The following is a 13923-nucleotide window of genomic DNA, read 5'->3' as shown; positions in this document are numbered from 1 at the left end:
CCTAAACAGCAGCTCCACTGAAGAAGATACAGTATTAGGTGCTTGGTTGTTCTGTTATCAGGAGATGGTGTACACGACCAGGAAAGCCATGATTTTGGCACAGAAAAGAAAATTTTTTACAAGCTGTGCCCGACCCTGTTCGGCCTCGCCATCTTCTGCCCTGGTCTTCTCCAGCCGCCTTTTTAGCTGAAGCACAGCAGCTACCTTATCATTTCCTAATTATTCCATTAACAGCAATTTAAATGTAAGAACAAGTATTGTCCACCCAGTTTAGATCATGCTCCATTTGATAGATCTTAAACAAAAAGTGGGAGATAAAAATCTGCAAATCAAGACACACATTGATGCCAGTTTTATATTAATCTTTATTTGAAAATATTCATAGAACATACAGTATAAACAGAGATGATAACTTTTATTATGTAACATACATAGGTTGCTACATTAGGAAACACTTGCGATGATTCCTAACTGGTCCATAACATGTATACTGGAAGTCAGTCCAACGTTACATCCAAAGACACAACCCAAGCCAAACTGGATGCTGAACACGTTGCTTCATGGCTGCGCACACATTCACGTACATTTGGTCTGATGCCCTTTTCTCCATTTGTTTTATTATTACAGCCTGTTGCAAATGCCCAAATGTTTATCCAAGCGTGGCTTTGATTCTTTTTTATCTTCAGCAAAATAAAAAAAAAATGACATGTATGCTACATTTAGGCGTATTGTCGGCTCTTCTTAAAGTACTTTTCTGTAGTATTCTTTCAAGGTCTCATTGTTTGTGTACCAGTCACCCTGGACCAACATTTACACCTCAGACCTGAATGAGCTGTCGAAGGGTGAAGCAGGCTTTAGGCCACAGGCTGAACAGACCTATTTTTTGCTCATTCACATGTGTTTATCTTCATAATGTATAAAATAATATTATAACTGTTTGTATAATGTATATAATTTATTATGTTGAAAAGATGTTACCCACAAATACATAAGCCAATATAATCGAATAGAATAATCTCTTTCTCGCTCATAAATATAAAGGGACAGAACAAGAATCTGCTTCAAATGACACAGTTTTTAAATTAACATAATTCTTAGAACACTGACATTAAGGACAAATGAAATGTTTTGCAGTTAACATTGCAATCTTGCTTTTTCTAATGGTGAAGTAACCCATATTGATATTGATTTCTGTGTTTAATTGTCATCATGAACATCCATATGCACACTGACAATGAGATCAATATGGCCCTAAGCAGTTCTCAAAATGAACAACTTTGTCAATGAAATAATGAGATTTTGGTGAAACATTTCCCCTGATCTAGAAACGTATAAGAAGCCCTGCCTTGTCCTGAGCACAATCAAAAATCAACCGGCCGTAGCTCAGTGGTAACGTCAATGGACGGATATTTTCAGGATTCATTGCTGTTAATCAGTTTGGGACTGCTTGGTGTTACTGTGCCTTTAAACTAATCTGTGTCTTTATGCGGCTGCATTCCTTAATTAGGAATTTGTAAAGTACGTCAAGCCATATTGACTCTGAACTTGTTATGGCCTGAAGCTCAGTGAAGAGCACTGTACAAAAATCAACTATAACTGTTCTACATTTGTGAAATATTTCATTGGGGTATTTCTGTTGAACAAGTGTGCTTCATTCCCCTTTATCACATGTCCTGTGGTCCAGACCACTAATACACTTTGCACATTGTGGACTGTGACTGCTTCCATTTGCGACTTTAGAGGAGGACAATCATTTCTGTTTGTTTGGAAGACTTCAGCAGAACACCCAGAAGACAATAAGGGGGATAATATTGATTTTAGGCATTCCATCCCAACTGGTAAATGGTGTGTGTTTGGGGTGGGCCCTCTCAGGAAAAAAACGAATTTAGACACAATAACTTAACTATGGGACATTATTTCAAATGTTTTTGTCTTTTTAATGTATATATTTACTATTACTTTATATTTTTAATTCAATTTATTCTTATTGAGCAGACAATGTTATAGTAATCATTATCATGGTGTAGTTAAAATACAAACATGCAGGATATTAATTTTGATCCACAAGATAATATTTCACAGGACCAAGGTCATATGCTCCACCTCGAGGACATACTTGAAGAATGGCTGAAGTTAGGAACAGTTTGGTACTAGGAAAGAAAAATGACAGAGCTTAGGGGGCAGATAACTGAAGCATTTCACAAGAGGAGTTGTGGGCCACACTACGGTTTGACATAAAAGACTAAGAATTAGACTGGCACTCAGGATGGCCGAAGAACTGCATGGATAGAAAACAGAAGCAGGAGTGAAGCAAAACGTGTTAATGTGAGATAACAGAAGATAAAGCAAAGAATAATGGCTGTAACAATGAATAGGTGTTGTAAAACAGCATTGGGGACATTCTGATGCTCTGCTGGAAGGACAAAGAAAGGAGAACTATATCGAGGTATCATTTAGCAGTGCTAGATATGCTAAGAAATGAATAGACGTCTGTGGAGATATTACTTTATGGTTCTCCGTATGCTAAATATTGTCTTAGATGTTGGACATCAAAATGTATTTTTGATCTGGGAACATTATTGTTTCATTGTTTGATCAAGCTGGGTTTACATATGGTATGGATATCATGGATTTGTAATTCCTAGTAATAAACTTTGCTCTTTTATTGTTCTGAACTGTCTTCTTGTGGCATGAGCTGTAAAAGACTGACTGATTTATGTTGAGTGTAATCATTTCTTTCTTCTTCTGAATTCTAAGTTCACAGTTCATTTGCCTCATATAGGATGTCCACATAGCTTAACTCAAATATGTATTTTCATTTAGTTGAAGAAACATTAACATTTAAAAAATCATGAGGGAGTTCTAACAATTATGTGCAAAATATGAAGATAGCTTATTTCTTACAGTAAACAGAATATGTGATAATTAATATGAAAAATAGCTATTTACATGACTCTTGATAAACAATAGTATTTAAATAATATATAGTCTCTTTAAATGAATTATCTTAATTCTCTGTAGTACTCCTATAGTGAAAATTCTGCCTGAATGGATGTAGCTGGTTGTTTCTTTCTGAAGAGGATCCCATTTTGTTCTTCAGCGTCTTGAATATATCATGTCTGAAAAATAAACAAACAAAATAAATAAAAAGATAGATACGTTAGATAAATAATTAATAAACACATAAACACATGAATGAATGAAAGATGTACCTTAAAGACAAAAGTTCTAAACAACAAACACTTTTTCCCCAGTTAGTTCAATGTCCTAATAAAATGGCTGTCATAAGAAAGGCAACTATCCCATGAGCACAAAACAAAAGCTTCTAGTGGGGTCAGTCTCAATGAAATAAGTATCACAATGACAACTTGATCAGAGAGAAGGAGTATTCAGAATTGATTTTCATGTGTGTTCATTTTCTGTTATATTTTATATTTTACATGCAGCATGGTGCCACAGTAGTTACCATTGCTGCCTAATGGATCCAGCATCTAAAATTTTGATCTAGCCAGGGATGCATGCAAAGGTGTGACTACAGTGGCTCCATTCCCTGATTGGTCCAAGTGCCCTTTTTCTCCTCAGTTCATTATTTTGTGACAACTGCACCTCTCCATTTTGTTGTAAGAAACAGAAAAAAAGCATATGTTGTTATGCTCCATATCATTAGGCACGTGGTGCACATTCTTACCATTGTGAGATGTCAGGGAGGCCATGATTTAAAAGAACATCTTGAAAATTTCAAAATGTATTTAGTAGGAAAGACTCCACACAATAATGTTGCACTTGAGTGAAACTTTTACCTTAGGCATTTGGTTTTGACTTCTAATTTACTGTTTCTGTATGAACTGAATTACCTTCTGCCTCTAATAGAAATCCCTGGAGACTTTTCTTGGAAAGTTCTCAAAGGTCTCAACACATACATGAAATTGGATTTCTGCAACACTGCTTCACATTCATTTCTTAGAGTGCATATACAGTAACTTCTGAATTGCCTTGTATCATTTGGATTTTACACGGTGCTTATTGCAGTGAACCTATTTGTTGTAAAGTGGTGACAGTGAAGAAAATTCAAAGGGCCTATAGTAAATGATTACATAAGAGATACAGTAAATTCTAAACTATTTTCATTATTTACTTAGTTAATAATCATCTTTTACCAATGAAAATGCCAATGTTAGCTCAAGGAATTGTAAAGTTATTAAGTGGTAGAAACATGAAAATAATTAATTTTGAAAACCATTTTAAATTTTAAGGTTTGAAAAATTGTTATCAATCTGTCCATTCTCTTAACCAGGGCAGGGGTGTGGGACAGCTGAAGCTCATTCCAGAAATTATTGGGTGCAAGGCAGGAACAATACCTGGACAGGGTGCCAGTCCATCGCAGGGTGAGCACACATCCATTATCTAACCCACTATATCCTAACTAAAGGGTCACTGGGGTCTGCTGGGGCCAATCCCAGACAACACAGGGCGCAAGGCAGGAAACAAACCCCGGGCAGGGCACACACACCCACACACCAGGGACAATTTAGAATCACCAATGCACCTAACCTGGATGTCTTTGGACTGTGGGAGGAAACCGGAGCACCAGGAGGAAACTCCACGCAGGGAGGACCTGGGAAGCAAACCTGGGTCTCCTAACTGTGAGGCAGCAGTGCTACCTCTGCGCCACCGTGCCACCCCATTAGCACACATACTAGGGCAAATTTAAGCAACACCAATACACCTAATCTGCATGTCTTTGGACTTTGGGAGGAAATCCATGTGGACACGGGACAAACAAACCCTACACAAGGAGTCACCATATTACAAGGCTGCAGTGCCACGATGCTGTCCAAATTCTGTTATCAAAATTGTCAAAAATATGCACTCATTTATGAGAATTCCTCTTGCTAATGACTTACATTTGGAAATGTTACATTTTTTTCCCATAATTGTACAGTATTATGTGGGAGGACTGTACCTGTGACCAAGTACTTTAAAATCTTTTTACTTAGACAGTTCATTTTTAATGCTGTTCATTTTCATATGGTATCATAATAATTATCCAGTTGTACATATTATACATTAGGTAATCCTACATAGAATTCACTCAATGCTATCTATAATTCTTCCTGCATAGTAAACCACATCATTTATTATTCAGGACCTTTCTGATGATAATATACAGTACTGTCAGCAAAATATGTGAACTCTTAACTTTAAACAAAAATGGCAGCTGCAATCTGATAAGTACCCTTTCAAGGCTGCATATCATACCTCGGTGGTATTCAGGAGTAACATTTTCATAGATGGGGTAGAGTGGATTTTCCTGCTCATTCCGAAGTTTACGTGCTCTCAAAACATCTCTGATGCACTGGTGTAAGTAGGCATATTGACACTGGAACAAAAAAGGAAATTTACTTAATTTTACCTGAAGATGATGAATATAAACTTTAGTTCAAATCAAGTTAATAACTGAATCACCTTTAAAATATAGCTAGCATTACTCCATATTTTATGAAAAGAGGGGGAAAAAAGTTTGCGAAACCCAATCACTGACATTTGTGCTGTTTTATCTTCCAGAGGAGAAATGACGATTGCTGGCTGGCTTTTTACAAACAGCCCAAAACACCATATTAAATAACTCAACTGAAAAATCATGTTCATATGTAATAAATGGCATGTAGTTGTGAACATTGATATATAGGTATATTAAAATAGCAACTTCTATAGAATTAAAATAAATATTAATCTACTGCCAATACTCTTCCAGTTGCTTCCATATATTAAAACAACAGAGACCACATATTAAGACTGAAACTATTAAGCAAACCTTATTTAAAACTGGTTCATATCTGCACAAATTACTATCCTGATAAGAACTGAGTGCAAGACAGTTACCAGCACCTACAACTGCCAGCCAGCTTTACCTGCACATCTTTGGAATATAGGAAGAACTTGAAGTCACTGAATATACAACTTTTTATAGGATTTTTCATATACGTGATGATTCTATTGTTTAACATACGTTTCATAAAAAAATATTTTTATGAAATCAGATGATCAATTGTTTTTGTCATTTGAAAAAATGAAAACTGTTCTGGATCATGTTTAAACCCATGAAAGAAAGTCTACAGAAATAAGACTAATGCTGCACACATGATTACAAACAACAAGAAGAAGTAGGATATGATTTAACAAGCAAGATAAATTACCTCTGTCTGCACCATATGGGCCCTGTGAAGCCTCAGATCAAAGACTGTTCCATAAATATCCACTGTGTCTTTGGTGTCCAGCTGCTGCAACACTCTGTCTAAGGCAATAAATGTGCCTGTCCTACCAACACCAGCACTGAAAAAGTAAAAGAAGGAAAAAAAAAAAAACATTGAAATGCCATAGTTAATTTTGAAAAAAAAAAAAAAAATGTTTGAAAATTATTTTTACTTTTCTGATACTGTTTCTTCTTTCTTTATAATAATCGCCATCAGTAACATATTTCTATACCTCTTCAAGAAAACTCAATTGACTAGACTGTAGCAAGTCACAAAATTAACTATTATTTTAACGTCCATTTCAGAGACAAGTAAGGAAGGTGTTAGCACAGGTTGAGCATCTCTAATCTTCCCTACCCTTATCTTTCCTGAGTAAAGCTGCTATTACAGTGGGTTTTGATGAGCATTACTTGCTCCACATTAACATTAAGGTTGAAGGGAACATGCCCTCCCATAATGTGTAAGAAGACTTATTCCAACGTTACGAAGAGTCATTACAAATTACCAAAAATAAATGTTTTATTTTAATACAGAAATCTACAAAAAAGATAACTGAATTTTGAATTTGAATGTATTTAACAACATAACATCTGATAAACCTCTTTTATTGATTCTAAATTTTATTCTTGGCACATAACTTGCCATCTTAGTGTTTTGAATTATTATCTTTCATTATTTGAAAAGTGTTTTGTGATTGTGTGCTCCATAAAAGTATCTTTATAGAGTAACGACTAATATGAATGATTGATAAGCCATGCTCAGCGTTTTTATGCATAACCATAATTAATGGAAAAGTCATATCAACTGGATTAAGTGACTCTGGTGGCATAATATATTTTCAGAAGCTTCCTACTGAAGCCTCACTATATAATTAATCACTTATCACTACTCTGTCTCTATTTCTAAATACATTTTTATATCTCTTTAGTGCTTCTGAACGTTTAACACTTTGACCTTAACAGCTGCCATCAGTCATATTGTAAGTTTACTGTCTGTTCCCTGAATGTTTGTGCCTTGTGCATGGGAAAATCACTATATAAATAAAATGTATTATTATTATTATTATTATTATTATTTCAACCATTGTACAGGTTAACTCTGCTCATATTTAGAACTTACTAAAGCTGAGGCCTGCAGAAATGTATCAAGTGCTCTTTATGAATGAAATTGAAAAGTAATAATACAATATATTGAGTATCTTTAGGTTTTAAAATATTGAGTAGTGTGATTCGGTTACGCAGTATGTGGCTGTAAACAATTTCATATTGATCTGATTAAAGCTGAAGTGAAATCATAATCTTATACAGTAGCTAAAATATGTCACTCTATGATACCTAACAAGAGAATGCTTTACTCAGTTCTTGGCACTGACATTTTATCGGTCAGTGTTGAAACTGAATTCAAATAGCTCACTAAACTCTATAATAAGATTGGGAACATTCAGTTAATAGTACACAACACACACATTAGCTCATTGCCTCTAGATAAAACTTCATAGACAAGCATATATAGTAGGTAGGATGACTGGCCATGAATAACTGACATTAGAATGTTTCATATTTAAAATATTTTGTTGAAAATGTACACATCTGCATTTCAAGTTCTAATTGACAATAACATGCTATATGTGTTTAACATGACTTAGTTATCAAATACTGATAAGAGGTTCATTTGCTCAAGAAACCTTTTTCTTTTCCTTGTGGAATCTTTGCAGAAGTGATGTTTGTGGTGTGCCATCCATTAGAGTGTAAGGGCATTTCATTATGTAAGCACATACAAACATTCCAACATACTGTATGTTACATCACAAAGGCTGTTATGCCAGAAATGGTAGGAAACTGACAACAAGGATTCTAACCATTCACCTTCTTTTCCAAACCAACTGCCCCAAGCTTCCATTAGCACAATGTTTTATGAAATTGATTAGGAGATTTGTGTTTACTTCAGAAACAATATGAAAAGTTTAATTTTCTTGACGGTTGAGAAATAAACTCAAAAACAAAAGAGACACATTGCAAAGGATAAAACTGTTGCTTGTAACCGGACGGCTTAACTGCCATTGTAGTTAAAATTAAATTGTAGAAGATGTTCACCCAGAAAATCCTATTTCCATAACCAGAGCCAAAACATTAAGACAAAAGCAGTGTGGATAAAGAAACAAAATTTAAAACTAAAATATAAAATACTAAACATCGCACAAGCAAAAGCCAATAGTTCACTGGCTGAATCTACTGCATGTATTGGACAAAGCAGCTGACACAACTGTATTGTAATTTATCAGCTCATATTAGAAGGCCTCTATAAACCAGGGAAGGGCCCATAGCAGCATAATGTCTGTATACAGTTGCTTTCAGTGTCAAAATAGAAACAGACATAAAACATAGACAGTTGAAAACTCTATCAACAAAGAAATAAACTTCAAATTAACACATGAAATTAAAGTTTGAAAAATAAACATTTGAAATATAAATATAAAAGTCTAATAAACTAAAAAAAAATATTCAGAGTGCAAAAATAAACAGACAAGACAAGCTTTTGAATCTATCTATCTATCTTTCTTTCTTGTTAAGCTAAAATTGCTGTGACAAGAAGTGCCTTGCCATTTCATGTAGTTTTTTTATCTACAAATCAACTGAATCAACTTTAAATCACCTTTGTAACATTACAGAATAATGCTTGAATACAGACTTCTGCTGCAATCTCTTCTACACCAATATCACCAAGTACTGTATTTAGCATGGTCAACCATAAACAGCTCAAGTGAACTAATATCGTTAGCCAATGGTTAAAAAAAATTAAAAATTTTGTGCACAGAAAAGTACTTAGTTATATAGTACCTCTGATATATCTGATTAAACAATGGCACTGTAGTTGAGGCCTGTTGACTTTGGAAATTTCCCTGGTGAAGCTGGTAACACAGCTAGTACTTACATATTGAGCAAAATGGAAAGAACTTCTGAAATGTCCTTAATGTAATTAGGATAAATGATCGTAAAAAATACTGCTTTACAGTAATCCCTCCTTGATCGCGTGGGTTGCGTTCCACCCCCCGCGATAGATGAAAATCCGCAAAGTAGAAACCATATGTTTGTATGGTTATTTTTATATATTTTAAGCCCTTATAAACTCTCCCACACCGTTAACATTATTAGAGCCCTCTAGACATCCTCTAACACCCTTTAGTCAAAAGTTTAAACTGTGCTCCATGACAAGACTGAGATGACAGTTCTTTCTCACAATTAAAAGAATGCAAACATATCTTACTCTTCAAAGAATGCGTGTCAGGAGCAGACAATGTCAGAGAGAGAGAACGAGAGAAAAGCAAACAATCAAAAAATCAATACATGCTTTTGGGTTTTTAAGTATGCCGAAGCACCGCGATAAAGCAGCATTTTGTAGAGGAGCGTCCGTATACTCTAGGCAAACAGCCTCTGTGCAAACAGCCCCTCTGCTCACACCCCCTCCGTCAGGCAGAGAGAGTGAGAGAGACAGAGAAAAGTGAACAATCAAGCACCGTGTGGGAAGCATATCGTATATCATTGAGGAGTTTTATTTAATATGTAATTCATGCTCTGATTGGGTAGCTTCTAAGCCATCTGCCAATAGCGTCCCTTGTATGAAATCAACTGGGCAAACAAACTGAGGAAGCATGTACCATAAATTAAAAGACCCATTGTCCGCAGAAATCCACGAACCAGCGAAAAATCTGTGATATATATTTAGATATGCTTACATTTAAAATCCGCGATGGAGTGAAGCCGCGAAAGTCGAAGCGCGATATAGCGAGGGATTACTGTACTGCTCTTGAATCAAGATTTCAATTAGATGCATGTCCATCCAGGGACTCAAGTATTTTCTCAAAAGTTTTCTTCATATATTATGCATCTTCGAAAATAGGCATCAAATGCAAGAAAAATATTCTTTAGAACTTGTTACAAAACAGCAAATAAGAACATTTACCTGCAGTGCACTACTGTCCCTCCAGACCCAGGGGTTCTATTAATAAAATCCCTTACAGTTCGCACAAACTGGATCAGAGATTGAGTTGTTTCTGGAACTCCATGATCTGGCCAGACAGTGTAATGAAACTGGCGTACAACCCTGCTATAAGTTACTTGATCCTCCTATATTTAAAAGAAAGAAGGAAATTAGAGACACAATTGGTATTGTGCACGATTTTCATTCCACACAATCTTAATCAAGGTGCAATTGCAAATGTGCTGCATGTAATGAATTAACGTTTTATTTAGTTTCTGTATCAGTTAAACTATTTGTAGAAATACTTATGGCCACATAACTTCTTTTTTCCCCAGATGGAAATAATAACTATGGTGTCACACATGCGCATTTAGGAAACAGTTTGCAGGCTCAAATAAGTGTGATTATATGCCAGTCTGAGGATTGGCACTGCCAGATAACACTTGCTCTCTTTCCTCCTCTGCAGAAGGAAGTCTTGCCTGACAATCTCACTTACACTCCTGACTCTGATGACCTCACTTCCTCCCTCAAGCCTTTATAAATGCCATTTTGTGTCATGTTATTCAGCTCTGTATTGAACTTGATCTGTAAAGACATTATTTTCTTCAAATTCTTTGCATATTTTCAAGTATACAGGATGGCTACCCCAAACCCTTTTTGCTGTTCTTGTGGTTTTTTCACAATGGATTTAAAAAACTTTGAAACATTAATCTGTAGCAGTGTAATAAAAAAGTTTTGGTTTCTTAAAAAGTAATGTTAAGTCTTTTGTTGAAAATTCATTCAAGACTGCTGGAAGACTGTAAATGTGGAAAATGGAGAAATACTGTAGTTAATAAATTCCAAAAATAAATTCCAGGTGGCAGCACCAACATAATAATTTAGGTTTTTTTTGTAAAGATATTGACAACAAAAGAGAATTAAAAACTACTATTAAAAGAAAAAGCATTAAGAATAGGAAACAATTTAGTTCACTTTAACAAAGGCATATATATGCTTGTCCTGATATGTGTATCTATGAAAAGCATGTCTAAGACCTATGATGCCTCTGTGTTGCTCAGAGAATCATCCTTTTATACTTTTGACAAAAAGTCTTAATAGTGGTTAGATAGCTACATGCAATTGCAATAAGAAAACAGCAAGCAGTCCAGGAATGCACAGTTTGTGGATATGGTGAGGTAGATAGAATGTAGTTTTTCAGAAATGGAATGATAAGCAGTAGAAGGAGTTGGTTGTTGTAAATATTATGGAAAATGGTTGATAACACCCTGCTATAAGTAATCATCAATAGACAGGTGTATGTGTTAAAATTTTTTAGATGGCTCAATAACGTCAGTTTCTGATACCTTTTGTATTGACTGGGAAGAATCTTTGCCAGTTCCTTAAAATATAACAGCTTCTAAAGTGTGTTGCCTGTGGGTGTACTTGCAAGCATTTTCTATAAAATTTCGATAGTATTAGAGACCGACTTTGATTCCATTACTCCAAAACTCTCCATTACTTCTTCTTATGTAGTTCTTCTATGGATTTGTGTGTGTGTTTTTTTTTATAATTATCTTATTAAAGATCTATTTACATCTTTTGCCAAGTGACACATCATATTTGCAAGTGTATAGTGACTGTGTAGTTCATGATTGAATTAATGTATGCAATCAGAACATTTTTAAAAATGCTAAATATGTAGGCAGAACTTTATTTGGCTTTTTACAGAAGCTCTTTAAATAAATGAATACATAAATAGATCTATATATATGAACACACACAAGAATGGCTAAAAAGGAAGAAAATTTAGAAAGAAAGAAAAATACCTGACTTGACTGTCACAGTCCCAGTGAGGTATTATGCAGGCTTATTGCTGTTCGTATAAGGGAGCCTCAGTAGTGTTTCTTGACAATCTTCTGCTGAATTCATTTACTGAAAGTCCTCAGTGTTAGTATGTCAGAGGGAGGATGTATGTTGTTCATAATGGCACTTATTTTTGTTTTCATTCTCTCCTTTGGTACAACCTTCAGGAGGTCCACAGTGTGTCCTGTAACTGAGCCTGCCCTTTGAATTAGCTTAGCTTTACATGGATGGCTGGATAGTATTGAATGAAGAAATATGGCATATACTTGAATATTTAGTGCAACAGGTAATAATTAAAGAAGAAACTTACATTACAAATTTTGAACTCCCGAATGGTCCACTCTGGTAAAACTGATTCTGATAACATCTGAACAATAAGGTCTCCATAATAAAGAGGATCCTGATCAAAAGGCCAATAATGATCACACTTCACCTGCATTAAAGAGATCAGCCAGCATTGTTAACAGAAATATAGAACATAGAAGATATTAGTTTTATCAGGAACAATTTTAATAGCATAATTATACTAATATAATTGAAATTACAATAATAATAATGGAATGGTTGATGACTGTAGTTAATGATTATTTGCATGTATTTCAAGTCAAAAGCTGAAATAAAAAAAACAAACAAACAATATCACACTGAAACAACATACCCGTCCTTTTTCTATACACTGGGTCACCATAACGATATTGTGCACATTTTGTTCCCAGACCATTTTCCAAAAGTCATCTTTTGTACCTGGCAGAGGACCCTGTGTGGCAATATATTCTCGCCGAAAGTTATTACCCTGCAGTAAGAGAAAAAAAAAAACAAAAAAAACCTTTAAAATAAAAACTATTAATTTAAATGCTCTAATTGTATGTCAAAGAGGAACAGAGATTAAAGGTGCTGCCTCATAAAGACTAAAATATTTGATTCCCAAAATAGTCATGATCTGTTTCACATCCTCACAGAGATCCACTGGGTTTGTCTAAATACTCTAATTTCCTCTCACATCCTAAAGGCATATACTGTATGTGAGATTAACAGTCAAGTGTAAATTTCTATGTATGAGTAATGATCTAACATCCACGGAAGGTTCTTGCCTTTTACCAGATGCTATGGTGTCGAGTCCCGCCTCTCCACCACATTCCTGCAATGGGAAATTCAGGGTGAGATAATTTAAGCCTAGATGAATATCTTCAGTTGTAATAATGCCTATAATTTAAATATGTGATGTTACAATGTGGCACATTCTTATTGGAATATAAATATGTAAAATTAGATATGAAGATATTTTTAATATAATGTCAGGCTTGTTTTCAATCCAAAGCACTTCAAAATAATTCTGGGATACCTACGTCTAACTATTCAGAATATTCTGTAGTGGTAAAAGTATTCAATGTTAAAATCATCGGACAGAACTTTTTAAATTTTACTATTCATACAGTGCGTTGCTGCACCCACCACATGACATCAAATTAGGACCTGAGAGCAGCCATGCAATGTGTGAGACCTTGGGAGCATACTTGTTATTGTGCGGTAAAAAAAATTACTAATAAAAGTAAAACAAAAAACAGGCATTATTGTATATATCTCAAAGGTCAACATTTCTAATATAGTCATGGTTTGAGATAGTGATGCATTGCAGAGATGTTTTCATTTTAGTATAAGACAATGCCTGTACACACTGTGCTTTAAATAAATTTTAATTCATGAGAAAGGATTATAGGCTATGACCTGAGGGTGTTATATCTTCTTCCCTTTCAACAAAGAATCCTTTGTATATCTTAAAGGCAAATTAATAGAAACAAAGTGCATTCGACATGGAAAGCAAGAACTACATATTTACACAAAGCAAGCA

At 34.8% G+C, this 13923-nt stretch overlaps 1 protein-coding gene across 2 annotated transcripts in view; it reads right to left on the bottom strand.

The window, feature by feature from the left end:
• Positions 1-345: 345 nt before the first annotated feature.
• Positions 346-13923, bottom strand: part of ptprb (protein tyrosine phosphatase receptor type b) — a 117153-nt gene continuing 103575 nt past the window's right edge. For both annotated transcript variants that reach the window (XM_039759857.1, XM_039759858.1), the window contains 6 exons: positions 12733-12867; positions 12385-12507; positions 10215-10378; positions 6198-6333; positions 5260-5380; positions 346-3119 (listed from right to left, as the gene is read on the bottom strand). In XM_039759857.1, the coding sequence (XP_039615791.1) occupies positions 3097-3119; positions 5260-5380; positions 6198-6333; positions 10215-10378; positions 12385-12507; positions 12733-12867 (702 nt within the window). In that variant the 3' untranslated portion in view covers positions 346-3096. The remainder of the gene's footprint in view (positions 3120-5259; positions 5381-6197; positions 6334-10214; positions 10379-12384; positions 12508-12732; positions 12868-13923) is intronic.

This window comes from Polypterus senegalus, chromosome 8, assembly GCF_016835505.1.
Source record: "Polypterus senegalus isolate Bchr_013 chromosome 8, ASM1683550v1, whole genome shotgun sequence".
Taxonomy (NCBI): domain Eukaryota; kingdom Metazoa; phylum Chordata; class Cladistia; order Polypteriformes; family Polypteridae; genus Polypterus; species Polypterus senegalus.
This window is presented reverse-complemented; position numbering and strand designations above follow the sequence as displayed.